Source organism: Alexandromys fortis, unplaced genomic scaffold, assembly GCF_014885135.2.
Source record: "Alexandromys fortis isolate MF-2015 unplaced genomic scaffold, M_Fortis_MF-2015_v1.1 scaffold_3, whole genome shotgun sequence".
NCBI lineage: Eukaryota > Metazoa > Chordata > Mammalia > Rodentia > Cricetidae > Alexandromys > Alexandromys fortis.
Genome location: NW_026067909.1, coordinates 27,791,748 through 27,813,466, shown reverse-complemented (window position 1 = coordinate 27,813,466; position 21,719 = coordinate 27,791,748). Strand labels below are relative to the sequence as shown.

At 51.6% G+C, this 21,719-nt stretch overlaps 1 protein-coding gene across 1 annotated transcript in view; it reads right to left on the bottom strand.

Moving 5' to 3' along the window:
* Nucleotides 1-603: 603 nt before the first annotated feature.
* Rasa3 (RAS p21 protein activator 3) overlaps nt 604-21,719 on the bottom strand; it is a 100,740-nt gene continuing 79,624 nt past the window's right edge. The window contains exons 8-24 of the mRNA XM_050136576.1: nt 19,935-20,011; nt 18,337-18,441; nt 17,045-17,201; nt 16,369-16,517; nt 15,149-15,263; nt 13,914-13,988; nt 13,133-13,256; nt 11,888-11,994; nt 10,542-10,619; nt 9,696-9,773; nt 8,958-9,031; nt 7,514-7,620; nt 6,703-6,785; nt 6,262-6,470; nt 4,983-5,086; nt 3,561-3,744; nt 604-2,146 (exon numbers count right to left, since the gene is read on the bottom strand). Coding sequence (XP_049992533.1) covers nt 2,071-2,146; nt 3,561-3,744; nt 4,983-5,086; nt 6,262-6,470; nt 6,703-6,785; nt 7,514-7,620; nt 8,958-9,031; nt 9,696-9,773; nt 10,542-10,619; nt 11,888-11,994; nt 13,133-13,256; nt 13,914-13,988; nt 15,149-15,263; nt 16,369-16,517; nt 17,045-17,201; nt 18,337-18,441; nt 19,935-20,011 — 1,902 coding nt within the window. The 3' untranslated portion in view covers nt 604-2,070. The remainder of the gene's footprint in view (nt 2,147-3,560; nt 3,745-4,982; nt 5,087-6,261; nt 6,471-6,702; nt 6,786-7,513; nt 7,621-8,957; nt 9,032-9,695; nt 9,774-10,541; nt 10,620-11,887; nt 11,995-13,132; nt 13,257-13,913; nt 13,989-15,148; nt 15,264-16,368; nt 16,518-17,044; nt 17,202-18,336; nt 18,442-19,934; nt 20,012-21,719) is intronic.

The window sequence follows — 21,719 nt, the reverse complement described above, 5'->3', positions numbered from 1 at the left end:
CTTTGGCCCGAGTTCTTGGCCCCAGGAAGCCCCCAGAGGGCTGTCTAACTTGGTGCTCTCAAAGTCAGACCCTAGACTTTTCTTATAATGGTTCAGACTCCCAATGGAATTAAAGAAAGTCAAATGTAGAGGAGAGGGATGAGAATCAGTGGTGTCGATTGTTCAGGCGAGGGGCCTGCATGCTGGGCCTCCTCACTCTCTAGGGCTCCAGGAGAGGCAGCTAGGCCTGAGTAGCCATGTAGCCCCCATGTAGCCTGCTTGTCTGCTGTACACACTTCTTCTATGACCTCAGGGCACCAACCATATCCTAGAGACAAGGGAGGAATCTGTCTCCTCCTTCCCTAGATGTCTTCAACTCCACAGGATCTCCCGGCGGTGCCTAATGCCATAGGGCGCCAAAAAGCCAGGCCCTCAGAGAGTCCTACGTGGACACATGTCAGAGACAACACACGCTATCAGAAATGCCACCTGTCACCACAGGAACCATCTGTCTGGTCTGACAATGATGCATTCTACCTCTATCTGCCACCCTCCCTGTAGGGGCCCTCCTGTACACTGTCTCCTTCATGTGAGCCCCTCCGGAAGTCCAAACCACTCCTCAGAAAGAATAAAACATCTGTTTTAATCGACCGATAAAATACATTGCAAATCGTTAGTATCTTATAAACAGAAACATTAAGTTACAAATCCATGTTAAAAACAAGGTCAGTGCAGCCTAACTGCTGTGTCCAAAGTCATTTTTCTTTAATCCTCCATTTCTGTGACAACCAAGGCTGTTACCATGTTTTCTAGATGAAGAGTGAACTTCCCAACATGAGCTCAGAGAAACTGGCGCCTGGGTGCGTGGTTGTGTCCTTCGGCAACATCCGCCCACAGAGTGCCTCTCTCTCAGCCTGTGGAGATGCTGTGTGGGGGATGAGGCCCCAGCAGCACTGTGGGGCCAAGCTGATGCAGTCTGCCTTGTCTGCTTCGGGACCCCCCCCCCTCCCCAGAATCCAAAGTGTCTCTAGACATTGCCGTGTGTAGCCTGCTCGGTTCACAGAGACATAGGCACGTGACATACCATGTTTGGCCTTTATTGCTGATGATGCAGCCCGCAGCCCAGGTCTCCGTCCCTGAGGACCCTTTGGCTTTTGTGAGAAACAAACACCGTTCCCTTTGGAGTTCCCTGGGCCACACCCTTTAATGCATATGGGTGTTGCTGTTTCACACTGCCTTATATCAAAATGCTATTTAAAAACAGTCCTTTAAAAACATTAAGAAAAACAGCTTGAAAATGCACATTTTAAAAATCTTTCCCAAACCTTCACCAAGGCAGCCTATGGATTTCTAGTTTCGTCCAGCATCCAGACGTGTGGTGAGGGCTGGTGGCCACCCAGCAAAGACTGGGCTCACAGTCCTCCCTCTCTACGTCCCCAAAGATCAAAGGCTTCTTGTACCATCCTGTCCATCCCAGCCATAAAACGACCTTTTAGCCAGGAGTGAACCAACACAAGCTGAGGAGAAAGGCTGCCTGCCTGCTGGCCGCCACGAAAATACTGATTCTAGCATCCCAAACAGGGATTAAGTAGAACAAGGATTAAGGAGGGTTTCTGGAGCTAGGGTCAGACTGCTACATGTATGCAGAGCCACGGAGTTCAGCAGGTGAAGAAGAAGGGTGAGTGTACACTGCAGAAGGTAAACATGGCCATGAATGAACCAGCCACGCCTCTGTGAAGAGGGATTGGGCCATGTGGGAACAGGTTTAGACAAAGTCCACACTTCCCTAATATTTAACAGATCCCTGGATCCCCATAAAACCAAAGTAGTAAAAAGACAAAGGATCACACATTCCAGAACGGCTCAGACCACCTGTGCTGGCAGCCAAGGAAAGTGCACAGCCCAGGCAACAGTTCCTGCCGGGAAGGAGCATGCGTGGCTCCCAGTGGCACCACCGGCACTGTAGGACCTGTGTGAACTGGTGAACGTGGTTCCTCTCCATGTACGTGTTCTGTCTTCTTTTGTCTGCTATTAACGGTTGTGGGTTTTCCCGGTGCGGCTCAACAGCACGTTCAGGGACATGCTGGGACTTTAAATGGAATGGGTGGAGGTCTCAGAGTGCTGCCTGATGTAGTTCTGGAAGCTCTTGTCTCCGATAGGGTGTTCCCTGGAGAGGGGGCAGAGAGAGAGAGTGAGGCTGTGTTGCTGACAACCTCTGTACATGTAGTAGTCCTTATGTTTGTCACCTTGACACACGCATGTCATGAAAAACACGGAAAGTGTGGATACACAAAGACAGAGCTGACCCCCCCAAAGAAGCATTTGCCATGACACTGGTTTCTGCTCTGCATGGCTTATTCCCCATGTTGTCTATGTGTAGATGTCATGTGTGCTTGTGTAGAGCACATTTAGAAATACATACTATACACACATACACATGGGCTGTGCATTCTAACCATGTGTGGCAGATGCACACAGATGTATGTACTTGTTAGTGCAGACATATGGGGGCTGTGTATACACGTGTGTACCACACGGAGTATGCAATACTTGAAACGTGCACATGTATATGGTGCATGTTCTGGGATGGTGTGGTCCTGTCTTCTCGTGCTGGTAAATGCTCTATGCTGGGACAGGGCCTGGAGCATGGTGGGTCCTTGGTCACTGTTGCCCCATGGTGAGCCCACACCTCACCTCCCTTCATGAGAAATGGAGTCATGCCTCTCTCGCTGTTCTCAGCCTACGAGCTTCGGACTATGAGGTCGACACACGTGTTTAATACGAACACAGGAATGTTACCAGAAGGTAAAAGTGGGCACCACCACAGGTGTCCAAAGGGATCTGGTAGGATGATGGGACTGGATGGGGGTCAGTAGAGGTTTGTCTGAGATCAGAGCCTGCAGATGCTAACACTGAATCCTGCGAGGACCTGGGGAGTCAGGACATTGGTCAAACCATCTCCAAGGGTCCCAGTGCGGTGGGATTGGGCCGTTATTGTCCCTGGGCATCATTGTATCTTTCCCTGGAGGCCGGGCAGTGATGCAGAGAGGGCATGCAAATCACCCACCCATTAGGGGCTATGCCATGGTCACTTCCAGAGAAGTCCCTGAGCAGTGCTTGGATAGAGGTAGGGCCCCACAACCTGCAGAAGACAGTTCAGGAGCTGTCCTAGCCTTTGTGGTCCTGAACTTCATCTTCTCCAACTCTCCAGCTACAGAGGCTGACCCACCGGGGCCACATGACCCGAGTTGGGCAGGTTGAATGTCTCTGTCTGGCTTGAGTCCTCCACCTCTCTACCCCTCCCACATCAACCAGAGACAAGAATGTGGTTAATGACCCTGTACCCAGAGCCATCAGTGGCCTGGGAGGACAGCCAAGGGTATGTGTGATGGCAGGAACTCAAGTTGGGAGGCTAATGGGATGGGACCGCCTCCCTGCACACCAGGGGACAGAGCTGGGTACAGCACGCGAGGCTAAGCCCAGGCCACCGAATCCCATGGAGCCCCAGGCCTCTCCACATGAGGTGGGTGAGGGTCCAGATCTCTCCATCAACCTCGACTCTGAAGCTCCCCAGCACTCACTGGCTCCCGTATCTCGTCTTCTTGAACTTGTCCCTCCTGTACTGTGCATGCTCCTGTTCAAGGGTCCCCACCCCAGCGATGACCTGCTTCAGTGTCTTGTAGGTCTCCTGGGGGTCATCGATGATGAACGTCGAGTATTCCTCCTGCTCAGGGCCGTCGTACACTGACTTGCTGCCACAGGCCTCTGCCACAGGGTGTTGGGGGGGACAGCAAAGTGTCAGTATGGGATGTGGCCCCCAGGTCCTCTTTTCCTAGCTCCATCTTTGGATGTTGACACAGTCCCACCCTCAAAAAGCTTAAAAAAAAAACAGAAATAGGAGCTACTCATAGGACCAAGCACTACCCAGCCTGGAGGATCTCTGGGTGGGCTACATAGCCAAGGTTTCTCCAGTTGACTTTGTGAGACCTCACATCCCAAGCCACAGTACTGTCTCCAACTGACTTCATAGGAAGAAGGAAGGCTGCATGACATCTTGGGTCCTACAGAATCAAACCAGCGAGCTCCTGGCTATTGCTATACATGTTTCTCAAGATGAGGAAAGAGGGCCCGGAAGGTACCGGAGAGGAGCAGGGCTACCCTTCCACACCCGAGACATCAGCCCCCAAGCCAGTCATCGCCCTCAGGATTCCCGGCTGCATTGAACTGATTCTGAACCAGGAGAGAAGATAAAACTGGTATAAATTGGTATGAGCAAGAGCAAATCAAGTGAGGAGACAGAATCGGTAGTGATGGTTATCTTTGTCAACTGGACACAACCAGATGCCACCAGGGAAGAGAGTGTCAATAAGGGTGTCAATTATCCAGACTAGATGTGACTCTGTGTGTGTGTGTGTGTGTGTGTGTGTGTGTGTGTGTGTGTGTGTCTTGGGTATGGTAACTGAGGTGGGAAGACCTGTCTACTATGGGGACACCAACCCCTGAGTGGTGAATTTTGAACTGTATGAGAAAGCTAGCTCAGCACTGGTGTGAATACATTAATTCACCGCTCTCTCAATCAGCTGTTTACCCCTTTGTCCATCTGTCTGCTAGGCATGTGGCATACTCACATGTGCCCACACAAGTAATTGTGTGTGCATCCACATGCGTACATGTATATATAACCCATGTATACATGCGTGTGCATACTACATACCTCTCTGGAAAGCACGGACAAATGAAATACTCAGTATAGAAGTATTAAGAAAGGCCAAAGAATCTCGAAGTTTACAGTCTGCATCTTAAATTCTATCTGAAAAGATCAGAACATCCCACGGGCAGGCTACTCTCCTGCTAATTGCTCTTTAACCCTCACCAAGCTCCCTGTCCAGTATAACAGACACCCACGGACACCAAGGAACCCCAGAGGCCCTGGAGTAGCATTTCTGTGGTCACTTATCCCGATTCACAACTCCCCCTGGTTGGTGCCCAGGGTCCACACTCACCCTGCATCTTTTCCAGCTTGCCCATGTACAGGCTGAAGAGAGAGTAGATGCGCTCTGTCTCACGGTCCCCATCGATGTCCAGCTGGATGTTTGCCGGGAGCCCGCTGTCCAAACACAGCAAGCACAAAACTGTGAGTGCGTTTTCTTAAACACTGCTTCGTATGAGAGAGAGAGAAAAACTTGGACTCGGTAGCAATATGAGAAAAGACCATGTGAGAAAAATCTTCTTGGGGCACACAGGTAGGAATGACCCAGAAGAACCCCACACATGAGCCTGTGAGTCCTCTTGCCCTTGAAGATTGTGGGGCTCTGGCTCCTGAACCAACCTAAAAAAGGAGGAAACTCTGATCTCCTCCCAGAAGGGTTCTAGAGATACGGGGAGACACACACACACACACACACACACACACACACACGCACGCACACGCACACATGCACGCACACCTGAGAGCCCTGACAAGGGGCCCTCCTGAGCCTCAGGGACACACACACATGCACACGCACACAAACACACACACCTGAGAGCCCCGACAAGGGGCCCTCCTGAGCCTCAGGGACACACACACACACACCTGAGAGCCCTGACAAGGGGCCCTCCTGAGCCCCAGGCTCCACACTAATGGCGCTGGGGAAAATGACATCAGTTTAATGGAGGGTTCAACCACAGCCTGAAGGGTGAGTGACCCTGAACATTTCAGGACTTGTCGCACAAGGCTATTTTCGCTTATTTTACATGGACCAGCTACTTAAGAGTTAAACACGGGGCACTACAATCTTCACTGGACTAGGATGCCTCCAGGACTATCCCTGCTGATAGAGCCTTGACAATTGCAGGAGGCCAAGCTGGCCACAGGGCCAGGAAGGCAATGGCCTGCCTCAGTTTCCAAGAAGGGGATGCAAGCAATGATCCAAATAGAGAAACCAGGGTGAGGTATCCGTGAGCTAAGAATGTGCTGAGGGATACGCACGCCATTCACGCTTTTTGTAGAAGACACAAAGCATCCTGGGGTCTCTGCTTAGGACCCTCCACATGGGCCTGCCATGCATGAAGATATCTCTGCCCTGAGCAGGAGACAGAGAAGAACCTTAAAGGATTGCACCTCCCACCAGCCTAGGCAGAGCCTTTCAGAGGACCACACCAAGGGCTCCCTCAAGAGCAGCTCTGTGTGCGTGGTTTCTGATTCGCTACATTTTAGTCCCCATTCAGTGTCTTAGCTTCTACAGTGCAGGGTCCGGCAGCTGTGCCTAGTCGGATGGGGTCGCAGAGCCAGGGACCTACCCGGTGCAGGGAGTACAGCCAGCAGCCGTGTCTGAGGAGGCCCTACAGCAAAGCCAGTGGCCGTTCAGGTAGGCGGATGGATGGTACGTGGTGAGGCGCTTCTGGTTACACTGGCTCACTTTGGTGAGGATGTCGATCCAGTCCTTGGCCTCCACACAGTTGTTGGCCTGGATGTATAGCGCGCGCTCTGGCTGGATGACCTGGAACATCTGAGCGTGGAGAAGGGGATCAGAGGCTGTTAGTCCAGCAGGAGCCAGGTCATTCGCCTACCTTCTAGTTGGTTCGACCACTAGAAGGTAGAGGAGGTGGGATGATGGGGGCCTGGGTAGCAGAGTCCCCACTTGGATAGGCAGGGTAATGGTGGGGGGCGCATCACCAACAGCAGAGGCAGACAGGGAGAGGATGGGCAGCCTGTCGGGCTGGAACTGGCTCAGCACTCACATTCTTCATACGAAAGGACTCCTCCTCCAGCCTCTCCACAGCCAAGATTTTCTCAATGGGGATGCTACAGAGGGGCTGATCACCTGCAACAAGGAAGGTGGGAGAGTTGTGTTCAGTTGCACAGCGTGCCCCCAGGTGGGAGGCTCCCCTTGGCCCAGGGACTGCAAAGCCATGGCAGAGGGCTTTGGCTGTCTTTTCCCAAAGGCTGGACAAATAGGAAGAGCCCGGATGTGGGGTTGGGGTGGACCTGGGGTCCTCAGAGCACAGTATCTACGCAAAGGAAGGACCTTGGGCCTGTTCTCACTTGTTAGGTCCCCAGGAACATGGCCTACCCCATCTCCAGCACTACAGCATTCTAAGCCAGTTTAGATCTAGGGCAGGGCAGGACTGCTCAGCTCTGTCCCCATGACAGGAACCCAGCACTGTGAGGTGCTAGCCCGATGAGGCACGGAGAACCTGGCTGAGTAGGTCTTCCCTAAGGAAAGCTGGCTACTGCCAAACTCATGGCCCCCTGGTCCCTCACTACATAGGAACAGGAGCAAGAAAGACACAAAAAGGGATGCCGGGGGCAGCGACGCTACAGACAGTTGAGGAAGTCAAAGTGCAGGTGAAGGGTCTTCTGTACCCCCACTCAGCTCTGTACCCCTTGGTTCTGTGGGGAGCAATTCCTGAGAACAGAGTCACCTTCGTTGAGGCTTCTCTTAGGTGTCACCTGCTCCTCCTGCTCCTGTGGCTGTCAGCCTGTACTGGGAACTGGGGGAGCCTCTCTGCCAGGCTGGGCCCCAAGTGAAGGAGTAGGGAAACTCATTACCTTTGCTTTTCTGGTAGGTGAACTCGTGGTTCGTCAGGCGAAACCACCTCTTCTTGAAATTCTTCATTCCAAATCGTTTCCTTCCTTGGGCCCGCTTAATCATAAATCTGTCACAGAGGGCACGTGGCACTCAATGAAGGTTCTCGAGTCAGGCCTGAGCTACCTCCGGACACGAAATCACACATGATATTCCTCTACTCTCATAAGTCACGGGTGGGCAGTGGTACTGAAACCCTGTTGTTTTGAGTTCTTGGGCTAAGGTTGAGGTTGAAGGGCACACACTCTTGTTTTATCGAACAGTTCTGCCTCTTACTAGTACTTTCCTAGAAAACCCAATTTTCTTTGACTTGTAAATACATGGAATTTGTATAAAATTTATGTACACAGCATCCCTTGTCAGGTTGGACTTTACCATACAGAGGAGCACACGTGTACAGCACTATGGGAAAGTATCTGTGGGTCCCTTGGAAAAGGATTCATAAATCTTCTTGCTCAATTCTTGACCCAAGTACATGCATAAGTGATTTTCTCTAACTGCTACCAGTTTTTCCCCATGGGGGGCAGTAGTCATTGCTGGAGGCTACAGTCAGGGTCACTGGCCTCACATAAGCAGGGCTGACTTAAGCCAGCAAATATACTTAAGTGTGCAAAGTCAACCTCACGGTTCTGTGTGTTGGCAGGTAACATACACGTGAGGGGTGTTTTGGCTACAATGGAAGTGCCTCTAAAGTGTGTGGGCCTCTGTGGACACAATTACTTCCACCAATGGTTGCGCTTGATGAGATAGGACAGCGTGAGAAGAAACAGGCCAGTCTCCAGGGTGACACTGTAGCTACGCATACAGAGCTGCGAGGGGTCTGAGGACACGATCCAGAAGACGAACAGGTAGTGCTTCAGGATGGGTAAAAGCCCAAAACCTCGGCATGAGAGAGCTAGTGAAATCCTAGCAGTGTGCTGGCAGAGACCAAGAGGTTGCTCCACTCTGCCATGGTTTCGCTACTCTGAAAGTTTGTTTCCATCAACGTAAGTTTTGCCAGTCCTGTACATACTGGGCCAAGTTAAGGATCATGAGACAAAACCTGTTGCTTCTGAGGTTGTGAATTAAATACATATCACATGGTGCCGTGTGTATTGCTGAACATGTGTTTAAGGTAGGAAGTGATTTAAACAAAGACAGCAGATGCACTTAGGGCAGCCTGGTGATAACCTGTAGATGGCTCAAGCTTGAGCCAAAGGGACATCGGCTAGTTAAACATGGTCTCCACGAGGAACTGGGAACTGACATGCAGAACAGGGCTCATGGGAACTAGGCATGCCTGTCAAAGTTCACGCAAGCGAGAGCAGGAGGCATTCCCTCGGGCAGGTCTACAGGATGGGAGAAGGGTGGGGGCGGAGAAAGAGGCCAACTATACCACAGTCTCCCCACCAGGACCCAGTTCCTTACCCTTCTTTAAGCAGGATGGGCTGCTCTATGCTCTTGGGGTCCCTTCTCCCCGAGGATGAGATCAAATCCAGGAACTGAAGTGAATGGAAATGGGACCATCAGAAGGGACACATGGGGACAGAATCTGATCTGCCAGAACCCTCAGAAGCCAGTGAGAGATCTGGGGTGTGAGTTCTGAGAGAGCTGGAGGGTCTGCTCTGTCTCCACTAGACAAGCCCAGTCCATCCTACCAGACCTTGTCCATTTGCCGTGACCTTGTCAGGGCTCTTGCCAGGAGCCAGGTACCTGCTAGGGATTCTCCCTGAGCTGTAGGCCCAAGTCAGGTTCTAGTGGTACATCCTGAGGTACATGGGAAGGAGGGAGGCGGGTTCTAGTGGTACATCCTGAGGTGCATGGGAGGGAGGGAGACGGGTTCTAGTGGTACATCCTGAGGTACACAGGAGGGAGGCGGGTTCTAGTGGTACATCCTGAGGTACACAGGAGGAAGGCGGGTTCTAGTGGTACATCCTGAGGTACACGGGAGGAAGGCGGGTTCTAGTGATACATCCTGAGGTACACGGGAGGGAGGTGGGTTCTAGTGGTACATCCTGAGGTACACGGGAGGGAGATGGGTTCTAGTGGTACATCCTGAGGTACACGGGAGGGCGGGCAGGCCAACCTCAATTTAGAGAGGACATAGGTCCTGGCAAAGGCCATGGAGAGAGTGGGGAGCTGTGCCTTGGAGGACGCAACACTTACGTTTTTTACAGCATCCGCGTACTTCTGCTCATTGAAGAACTCATAGAATGTCGCCATGTACGACTCCTTAAAACTGGCCTGAAATGAAACAGGTTGTCTGTTGACAGCCACCAGCACCAATGCCCATGGCCAAAGACCACAAAGCTGCAGCACACAGCGGCAAGCCTCGGGTGTCACAGGTGAGGTGATTCCAGGCAAGCATACAGCCCCACCTAGAGGCTGCCCCACCCAGAGGTGTCTGCAGGAAGCTGGGATTCTGAGGTACTACCCATAGAGGTTGCTGGGAGTCTACGTTGAAGCCCCTGGCTCAAAGCTCTTATCAACCCTGGGAATCGGGGTTACTGGCTATAAACTAGCTAGAGATGTGGTCACGGCAGCCTGGGTCTAGCAGCATGGATCAAAGCAACAGTCTGTAGTCTGTAGGAACAGGCATGGGGCAAGTCAGACACCTCAGCACCAACCCCTGGTCTGGGACATTTGATGATGAAGGGGAATTGCAGACTTATGGCCAAAGGGACAAGAGGGGCTTGGCCTCTTCTGTCCAGGATGTAGGGGTCCTGGGGCAAAGCTGAGGAGGCTCTGCTATCTTGTCCACTTAAGGAGTCAGATGGGGCTGATTTGCTCACCACTATGGTCAGTGAATCTCCCCCCACAGTGACTGGTGAGGGTAGAGGCTGTAGGAAGTGCTGGGATTGGAACGCTGGGAGCTGGGAGATAGAGACACTGGCTTTGATTCTATCTGCTGTTCTAACAGCTGTGATGAACACACCCTCCCCATACGCTGCTGAAGAGGAGGAAAGCCAGCAGCCCACTGTTCATAAACAGATGAAATGAGCATAGACTTACAGACTTGGACTTGGACAAGCTGCCCAGAGTCTGGATCGTCTTTGAGATAAGTGTCAGGGTTCTAGACGTCTGTGGATCCTGAAGGGACAGGACAAAAGAAACGTAGGTTTTATTAGTTCTGTAGAAGAGCAACTGTCAATCCCAGAAAAGGCTGAGACAAATGACAGACTCGGCCTTCCTAACGCTGCAGCCTTAATAACAGAGTCTCATTCGTGGTGACCCCAACCACAAAACTATTTTCGTTGATACTTCAGAACTATCACTTTGTTACTGTTATGAATCATAATGAAAATATCTGTGTTCTCTGGTGGTTTTTGGGTACTCCTGTAAGAAGGTCAGTTGACCCCCAAAGGGGTCATGACCTACAGGTTGAGAACCACTAGCCTAAAACCTAGCATAGAATGGGAATATATGCATCAGTAAAGATTCAGGAAGATCTGCATTGCTCAGGCCTGGACCTTGCCGCACACCAGGAGCCCATTTCATCAAGTCCCCAGGTTCCTGGCATTGCTGGCTGAGATGAACCACACGGCTGAGGGCTCTCCGCCTTAGATGCAAAGAATCCTCTCACTGTCACACTTGTTGAGGCTTCGCAACCCTGGCTAGGAAGGCCTGCAGCTTTGACATGACGTGGAAGGTTGAGAACCCCTAGCGTGGGGCTGCTCTCCTGCACCTTACCTCTACGAGGAATACATACGTTACTCCAGGAGAAGGCTATGCCCACCAGACGGGGCTTGGCCATAGCGTATGCACCGTGAGTAGATGAAACAAATGCTTGTATATCTTAGGTGGTGGGAAGAACACTAGCAGAGAGTATCCGGCAAGACCCTGGCCAGACCACGCATTATTATTGAAAACAGTATTAACTGGCGGTTGGTGAGATCGTTCAGCTGGTAAAGTGCTTGTTATACAAGCATGGGTTTGATCCTTAGCACCTACATTCAAAGCGGAACATGATGGCATGCACCTATGATCCAAGCATTGAAGATGTGGAGACAGACAGATCCCTGGAGCCAGGCACTCTAGCCTAAACAGCAAGCTCCAGGTCCCAGTGAGAGACCCTCTCTCAGAGAATAAGATGGCTGTGCATGAAGAAAGATACCCACGTTCGACCCGTGTGTACCCCCCCAACACATACCTAGACATACACAAATACTAAAGAAGATAAAATAGTATCAATTCTTCCATCAGAGTGGATAAAACTGCTCAACCCACCCTCTCTTCCACTTGCATAAGCCTAGCTGGTTAAGGAAAACTTGCTATTTAAGGGGGACTGGCTGGTTAAGGTGGACTGCCTAGTTGCGGAGGACTGGCTGGCTGTCTGGTTTGCAGGACAGCTTACTTACCGTGTGGTGGGGTGTCAGCTGGAAGAGGTTTGGGGACAGGATGGCAGGAGCGAAGAACCTCAGGAAGATGAAGCTGCTTACAGCTGTGTACCTCACATCCAGGTCATCTGTAAGCAGACAGGGGACACTTGCAGTCTGGGACAGAAGCAATGGCATCTGGGTTCTGATCTTGCCCGGCAATTCTCAAGGGCCTTGTTGATGAGCTAGACCAGGCTTTACGACTCTATTTCTGTCTGGTTCTGTTCATGTCTTTCTTCTGCATTGTCTGGTCTCTTTCTTCGGTCTACATATCTGTATGTCTCTGCTGCTCCTTGGTCTGCCCCAATAGTATTGTCGTATTTCTACATATGTCTTCCTGTTTTTAGATCTCTCTGCCTCTGTCTCTCTGTCTACCTATCTCTTTCTCTCATATGTCACCTGAGGATCACAGATGTAACGTCATTCACCAGGGCCTCCTGAGGACTCATTATTGGGGGCTCTACTCCCAACTGGATTGAGACAATAACTTTATTTTGTTATCAGAAACTCCCTCCCTAGCACCCTGCGGCCTGCAGTCCGAGAGCTCTGGGGTCGGAGCTGCCTGGGGTCTGCATGACTCATGCCGACTCTGGTTTCCCAGAGGTTGGTCCCAAGAGCAAGGCGCTCTGTCCTGAGATGCAGTCTGTGTGGAACAGCGATGGGACTCACACGCTTGGGATCTGCTTGGAGAGGTAAGTGTGGGGCCTGGAGGGGTGGGGGTGGGGTAGGGGTTTGGGATAGGAGAGGCCAATAGCACTGGGGTATGAGTTGGAGGAGGTAGGGGGCAGCCTGAGTGGTTTGGTCCAGTCTGCACAGGACAGGTGTTGGGCTCAAGGCCTATGGGGTCCCATTAGTCTGGGGACTATCACAGTGTGAAGGGAGGCTGCCATGCAGATATGGGTTCTGCAGGGTGAAGCATGCAGTTGGCGGGGGGCTGTAAGGAGGGCATCTCTGCTTCTCCAGGAGTCAGTGTGAGGAAGGACCAGGTCTGCAGGAGTGGGTCCTGGATCTCCTGACACTTGGGGTTCTTGGTAGGGAAAGGCCCCCCAAGGGGCTGGTCGTCTTGGTAATGCAGTGACTCAGAATTCATGACCCAAAGAAGAAACCATCTGAAGGCAGCTCTGGGAGGCCATGTTCACACTCTATGGGGTTCTTTCCCAGAGACTGGAGAATTATGAGCCAAGACGGCTGAGTCCTCTCACCTCAGCTCAGGCCCCGGTGGCTCACCTTGGAAGCGCTTGGCAGCTGCCTCCCGCAAGGAAAAGAAGATGTCACACATGACGGTGGGACAGCTCACTCCGGACTTCGTGATGACGGTGAAGATGCGATCCACGTACTGCCGCAGGCTCTCCTTCAAGAGTTGGGAAATTAGACCCAGAGTCTCCCTGAGGCCAAGACAGCACCAGAGACACGCCCAGGGACAGGGGAGCCCAGACCTCCGTGATGCTCACAAACACACTCCCTGTAAAGATCCGTGTTGAGTGGCTACAGAATTCAACCCCTTGGGTCCTCTTGCTCAGCATCACAGAATGTAGACTGAACTTCACTAGGATCTGAGGAACCCGTGTTTCTGTTTAAAGGTATGACCCTAACGAAGCCTGCTCTGTGTGAAGGCGTAAGAAGACACTAGCATGTGTGAGCCCTTCGAACAGCCTGACATGTTTCATTCACATGGAGAGGTTTATGGTCCTGAGCTGAGAACCGGTGGAGTTCATGGGTCAGGTTGTGGGCTCACAGGTCAGGTCTGGGTCCTCAGGAGACAGTGGGAGCCGAGGGAGCCTCTAAGGGGCAGGTGAGTGGAGTGGGGTGGATTAGGGGGTAACAGGCACAATGCTGACAGTGCATATGTGGGCGCAATACTGCACTCCGGGTCAAGAGCCTGAGAAGTGGTTTGGGGTCCATTCATTCCCACCCTATTTGGGACCTTCAAACAGTGTCTACATGGCCATGAGCAGAAAACCCCAACAGAAGACTAGTGTCTTGTCCCAGAACAAAGCGGGTACCTTACCATGTTGTTCTCAAGGTTTTCGCCGTCCTTCAGCTTCACAGGGTCAATTTCACAGGACTTGTGGCTCTGGCAGATCTGGAAGAGCATTAGATGGTGCTACACAAGGTGGGAAGGAAGGCCTGAAAGGCTTCCTGGGGAAGATGGCCTCCTGGAGGCAGCTCCCACAACCGACACTGGACAGCTACGGGCACAGAGTAGAATCTCAAGGCTTGGGTGCACTGCAGCTGCCTTAAGGATCAGCTTTGACCCCATGCAGTCCCAGAGAATCCCACAGAGTCCCATGAGACCCCAAGGTACTCCACACAGTAGACTACTGCCCCTACTACACAGGGTGCTTGGAGAAATCAATGAAGCAAGGACACACAGCCCTCTGTCCTCGCCAGGCCATGGGCATTTCCCCAAAACTGCACTGCTTGATTTACTCATGAAGAGTCGCCTCCAAGCTCCAAGAACATTTGTCCTCTCGAGTATTCCCATGACTCTGCTCATAGATAAACCAGTACTCTAGTTTAAATTTTCATACAAAGAACCTGCTTTTCACAACCTGTCTTACAAGTACAGTCATGGTAGTGGTGGAGCTAGCAGAAGGAGTAGTTTGAATACAAAAGGCAGCTGAACCGTAGGCAGGGACAGTCTAGTCCTTAGACAATGCAGACCACAGCTGTAGTAGGGACTAAGGGATCCAGGATGTGGGAAGAAATGCCTGGGGGAAATGAGGTTTCTCGTGCATGTCCTTCTGCCTTTAACAGTGAGGAGATTCTATCTATCTATCTATCTATCTATCTATCTATCTATCTATCTATCTATTTGTCTATCTATCATCTATCTATCATCCATCATTTATCAACCAATCAATCAATCAATCATCCATCATCCATCAATCTATCATCTATCACCTATCAATCACTCTACCAATCTATCAGTCAATCTATCTATCTATCTATCATCTATCTATCTATCTATCATCATCATCCATCATCCATCATCCATTATCTATCTATCTATCTATCTATCTATCTATCTATCTATCTATCATCCATCACCTATCAATCTACCTACCTACCTACCTACCTACCTACCTACCATCCATCCATCTGAAAGCAAAGAGGATTCTGGAATATATACAAAATGTCCATTATAAAAACCACTAAAATGAGGTCTCTGTGGATGGCTGGGCAGTCCTGTCTCTCAAAGGAGCCCTGATAACCAAGCCGAAGTGGCCAGGGCCATCTCACCTCCTCAATGGTGGGCTTCAGGGTCACATGGAGGTAGTGCATGCCCGCCAGCTTCATCGTCTCATCTATGCACTTAGATGTCAGTGAGTTTCCTCGGAAGATGGTATTGGGGTCCCTGGAAAACAGCATTGGGATGATGTCTGCCTTGTTTAGGTACTAAGGGAGCCTGGTCACCAGGTGGGGACATGAATGCTGGCAGACCTGTTTCCAGATATCTCATGAGGAACTCAATACCCTTATCTCAACAAGTGCTGTGGGATAATGGTTTTGTACCCTGTAAAGATTTTCCACTTGTACTAGTTTAATAAAATGCTGATTGACAAGTATCCAGGCAGGAAGTGTAGGCGGTGTGACCAAACTAGGAGAATTTTGGGAAGAGGAAAGAAGTCAGTCTGCAGTGGTCACCCAGACTCAGAGGAAGCAAGATGAGAATACCTCGTTGATAAAGGTACTAAACCATCTGGCTAACACAGACAGGAATTATGGGTTAACGTAACATGTAAGAGTTAGTTAATAAGAAAGCCTGAGCTAATAGGCCAACCAGTTTATAATTAATGTAAGCTTCTGTGTATTTGTTTGGGACTGAATTGCTGTGGGCAGGACAGAAACCACTGTTAACAAACAAGTTTTTAACTATTGATGTGAAGGGCTGGATGAATCCTGCCTCTACCCCTCTATGGGGGTGCTTTTGGCAAATCTTGGGCTTTTTACGCACAAAGCCAGGTATCAACTGACTTCCAATCACCATGCCACCTTCCTCTGGTTCATTTTTCATCAAGAGCATCTTGAGACGAGGCTTGCAGTTTCAGCAGGGAGCAGACCCCACCTTATGACTCAATAATGGGACCCTCCAAGGAGACCTGGGCTCATCAGAGTGGACAGAGACGGTCCTTCAAGCCCTGGGGCCCAGTGTACCCCCCCCCCCGATCTCCCCAGAGATAAGGAATAAGGAAATCTGTGAAAGGGGGAGGGGCAGACTCTTGAAGACCCTGGCACCCTCCCTCCCCACCAACATTGTGCACAGATATGGGTTAGGATGGCTACCCACTGGGTACCCAGGGGCCCAGCTTCCCTTCGAGGATATTGGTAGGTGGGGAGAGCAGCAAGGTCAAGTGGAACGTACAAAAAACGGGGGGTGGATCTTTGTATGGGGTACAGGGAAAATAGCAGGAGGTGGGAAGCGGGCTGAGCATGCAGGGACCGGGCATGGGGGCACTTACTGGGTCCTCTTCACCTCTGCACTGGCAATGGCACTGATGAAGGGCACCACCCTGCCGTAGTGCAGCAGGAGCCGTACCAGCGGGATGGCTGCCTCTTGCTTATCTCTGCACACCTCACCCAGGATGTGCGCTGCTGAGGCCGAGACAGGCTGGGCAGAGGGAGGTGGGAGCAGTGAGCTCGTGAGCAGCACCCACCCTCTGCAGGCCGTGCCCCACCCACAGGACCGTCACCCTATGTTCACATGTGTGATAGCACAGGGAGGCCACTGCAGAGAGCCACCCACCCACTCGGTGGCTTCCTTCTCATCTGCTAAATATCCCACTTTGCAGAGAATCCCACACCTGATGAAAACCCGTGTGAAAACCTCTCGTGGGACCGTGCTGACTATATTCTCCGAGTGTGGCCTAAGCGCCCTCCCACCAAAGCCCCAAATCCAGTAGCACTGGGGTTGGAAAAGAGGGCAGTCTGAGTGGGCCAGGCTCCTGAAGCTGTAACTGCAGAGAGTGAGATGTCACTTGTACAGAGAAAGGGTACGGGTGTCCCCAGGTACTGGAAGCAGGGTGGCAAAGGCCCACTGGTAATGCTTTGAACTAGCTGCGCCTGACAGGTGGGTACCCAGGGCTGGTCTGTGGAGCTGGACTTGGGCCTTCACCAGTAAGAGCGGCTGACACACACCTCCACATCTGCAGACTTCAGTAACAGGTCACGCAGGGGGCTGTAGTACTCAGAGGAGAAGACGTGGTCTTCTGTGTAAACTACATTTAACCTCAGCGACCCCAAGTCATCGGGCTTCAGGCTCTTACTTCCGTTGTCTCGGGGCTGGAGGAAGAACCTAGGAAGGAAGGACATGGACCGGCAGGTAAAGGCAGGGTCTTCCCAGACAATTTCCAAGGCAGCCCAGCGTCCTGCCACTGTAGACAGTCTGTGCTGTCACAGGTGGGTCTCGGGTGGAAAGACAGGCTCCACGGCTGCTCCCCTGGCTGTCTCAGAGCATGGCCCCTGGACGCTTCCTGTAGGGAGCCACAGACTTACAGGCAAAGGGGAAGCTGAAGCAGGAGGAATGAGGAATGGGCGAGAAGCGAGAGATGAGCTGCTGGGAGAAGACAGACAGGAGGCCAGGAGTCTTTGCCTGTCTGTCTGAGGATAGGCCCCACACCACGGCAGTGCTCAGACAAAATGGGGACCATTTTAATACAAGTGTGTGGTTTTTACAAGAGCGAGTTGGGTTGTGCTTGTGACCAGCGTTCACAAAAGTGTTTTCTGAAACCCTTTTTCTCTCTGTTGGCCCACACTGACCATTCTTCTCCACCCAGCCTTGTCATCTGCCAAGGTGGAACCCTGTATCCCAGAACCTGGCCATGGAGCTAGCAGGGGGACCTACGTGGGCACCCCTTTATTGAATTAGAAGTCAATTTCCTGGTGATAGGAATCTACTTTAGCACCCTCAGAGTAACACCTGGCATGGGACACTGGACAGCAGAATACTGAGAGCAGGACCTTGGACAACGGGACACTGACAAAAGGACACTGGACAGCGGGACACTGGACTCCATGCTCTTCGTGTCTTTAAGGAACCAACACGGAATAAAATGAAGATACAGCCCTGCTCAAGCCACAGTGTGGTATAGCCACAGCACTAAAGCCAAGAAGAGCAGGAAGGCCACCCAGGGCCCAGCCAGCCACTAGACTGTGCCAACACGTTCTCCCAGATGCCCAAAGCTGCTCTTAGCGAGAAAACTTGCTTTTAACTGGACCCTTCTTTGTTATTAGGTTCCCAGCACCGCTGCCCTATGGTCCCCTCCCTCCACCTGCTCTGTGTTACCTACTGTAAGACCAGAAGCCCAGGCAGCGAGCTGGCGAAGTGAGAGCAGGTAGTGAGTGGTAGAGAAAGGTCGGCTTAGCACAGTGGCTCGGCAGTTGGAAGCCATGCTGTACCCCCAGTGCCGTACCTTGAGATGCACACCTACCAGGCTTCGTAAGAGCTAGAATGTCGCAGCACTCTGAGGGGGATCCTCAGCTCCCCAAGAAACTCGTCCCCAAACTTCAGGTTGCTGGCATTCCAGAGGTCAACTCTGAAAAAGATGAGCCAAATGCTATTCAGGTCTCACCGAGCAGCCCTACCTAGTGGGCAGGGGATGGAGGGGCAAACAATAAAGGCCTTCAGTTCTCAGAGTGAGTGAATACTTGTACCAAGAGCAGGTAGACCAGGCTGCATGGTGGGGCGGAGATTTTGATTCTCAGTGTAGTGGACAAGCAGGGGACTCCCAGTTCAGTCTGGTGGAGGAACTACTGGGCATCACTACTCATGGCAGAGCCAAATAGCTGCTCCATTCTTGGCCCAAGGGTCCCTTCACCTAAGAGTAATCCAAGGGCCCTAAGCAGATGTTAGAGACCCAAGGACCTTGGCTCTTCCCCGGATGTACCATGCTTTGATCTTCAATACCAGCATATGGAACAATAGAAGTGTCATAAGACTGAGCAGCTGTCCAAAGGACAAAATAACAAGCCAGGGCGGATGCCCCCACCATGGCTATACCTGGGAGGGGCACCGGACACCTGAGAGCCTTGCTCCTGAAACTTAAGAGCCCTGCCTCTGTCTCCATCAAACACTAGACCTTGTGTGGTGTGAACCATGATCAAGGGATACTGTGTATGCACCAGAGGGCCTGGAGTTGAGTCCCAAGGAACCACGGCCATAGCATAGTCTGCAGCCACGGCAGTGTCCAGTGCTTCTGGAGCAGATGGGCCACTAAGTGATGCCCCTTCTCCAAGAGAATACTCATTTTCCCCTCACATTAGGGGCTGAACAGCAGCACCAGGATAACAGTGGGTTGGGTCCATGGCACCTGTCACCACTACTCGGCAGGGTTCATGGCCAGCTAGCTGCAAGTCTCATACAGGTCTACCATGCCTTTTTATAAGGGCATTGCTATGGAAGAGACATCTTAGAAGACTGGGCTGATCTTTCGGTCATCTCTGCCAGTCCTATAGAGCACACCCATGTGACCGAGAGGGAAGATGCGTCACTGAGAACATATGTATGTGGGAACCAGGAGGGCTGCCGGTGTCTCCCAGCCCAGGGTTGAAGGCTCCTGCTGGCAAGCTTGATCACTTGATGGCCAGCATGCTCCCCAAAGAACTTAGATGGATTTCGGAATCCACAGGGGGAGGATGCGGTGCCTACTAACCCTTACAGAAGACTTGGTTTCTATAGCAACAGAGCAGGAAGACCCATACAGGAGCTGCACAAAAAGAATCAGTAACATCAGAGGAGATGGCTCCACAGGGGTTGCCAAAGCCTCGGGGACCCACGAGACTGCTTAGAAAATATCCTGGAGGAAGAGATCTGTCGGATGCCTGCAGGCTTTCCCACTGAGCAGTATCAATGAGAAGAAGACCCCGTGGTTTCCAAAACCCATCCTAGACCTTTGAGGGTAGCAAGCAATGAGACCCCCAAACAGCTGGGGCAGTGCTGCGCCAGGGCTACCTCAATAGTTTGGGGGGTGGAACCTGTCTCAGTGAAATATCTCTTAACCTTTGCTATCAACCTCTGTGAGCAACTCACCGGATTTCAAGTTTGTCTACATCTTCCTCCTCAAAGTCAAAGTGGGACTTTTTGCTGTAGCTGCAGGGTCTGGTCACCTGGAGTTAGAAGGGGATAAATAATGTCAGACACATATGCCAGGTACCTTGGCATTCCACAACCCAAGGGAGGACCATGCAACTTGCCCGTGAGAACAGATGATTGTGTGTGTGTGTGTGTGTGTGTGTGTGTGTGTGTGTGGTGGGGGTGAGGGTTTCTAGACTACGAACTTGCCCTGGGGCCACATCGAGACATGGCAGGGGCTGATTTCTTAAGATACAACAGGACATTACACAGAGGCAGCCTGTTCCATCTCTAAACTACCCATCGAGTTCATGACCTTACAGGCCCCAAGGCTTCTGGTCCTAAAGTCATGAGGCAGGAAACCAGACCCACAGGGCATAACCTGAGCTCAAATAGTTTCCTTTTGACCCATAAGAAGGTATGGAGGATCCCCCCTCCCCACCCAACACACACAGTAGGTCCCTCAATAGTGACAGGTCACAGCTCTTTCGGTGGTTCAGCCTATCACACAGCCTTAGCAAGAGGTTCTGCAGAGTCTACACCATGGGAGAAGTCAGGAAACTGAAGGAATGGCCTGACAGTTTTCCTCTGATGGTTTAGAATGGCTGGGCTCCTGTAACCTAACAGGTGGAGGACGGTTAATGATGTGCCTTGGTGGCGTGTTTGTCCACCATGCACAGAGCAATGGGCTCAATCCCCAGCGCCTTGGTTCATGCCTATAACCGTGGCACTTAGGAGGAGGAGGCAGGAGGATCAGAAGTTCAAAGTCTGCTCAGCTACATAGCCAGCCTGAGATACTTGAGATCCTATCTAAAAACAACACACAGGTGCAGGAACTAGAATTCAGGCTCGGAGCAATGGCCAAGGAGGTTGGCTCTTCCTTGACCACCGTAGTGTATGAGCAATGCTGCCTCCCTCGGGGTCCTTCAGAAGGATCAGAGGGAGGCTTTTTGCCTTAAGCCCTATTCTAGAACTTGCCACTTGTGTTCCTCACACCATGTGCTTTAATTTACTGGAGAGTGAGGCAATGGTGAGCACCAACACCACCTGCCTCCCTCCTGAACACCACATCATCAGTCATCTTCCCGAACCATCTTGTCCAGATGCCACCCTGTCCCTACTGCCTCCTGTTGTCCCACTCGAGATGGTGGTACAGCCCACAGTGAATCTCCAGGGAAGCATGGCCCAGGCAGGCTCCAGGTGTCCCATCACCCTCTCCTCAGCAAGGAGGATCTAAGATAAATCTAGGAAGACAGCATCCTGGAAGCTGCCTTCTACTAAAACACGAACCTTGGAGAGGTTACAGTCAGCCAGATTGTTTACTTTCTTCCTGAGCCCCACCCCCAAGTCTGTCCCCAATTTAAGTCAAACAGTGATAAAGAACACGGGTAAGTTTTATTAACTGGGTGTGGCTGCTGAGTCATAGGACTGACAGAGCGACAGCAGCATCTCAAGTCTGGGACTGGGAGGGGCAGGGGCCCCACCTGCCTCGGGAAGTCTGGCAAGCACCCCACAACATGGTTCTCAAGCTTCTCCAGGACACTGAGTTAATCCAATGGGCTGGAGCTCAAGTCTTTAGTGAGTAAATTAGACACGTACAGCCCAGAGATGCAAGGGTCTCACCCAGTAGAGACAGGGTAGGGATAAGTGTGTCACCAGAATAGATTCGGGGTCAGGAGAGTCCGTCCACACTTGTGCCATAGTGTACCAACCTAGTGGCTTTGATTTTCAGTTCCTACTAAA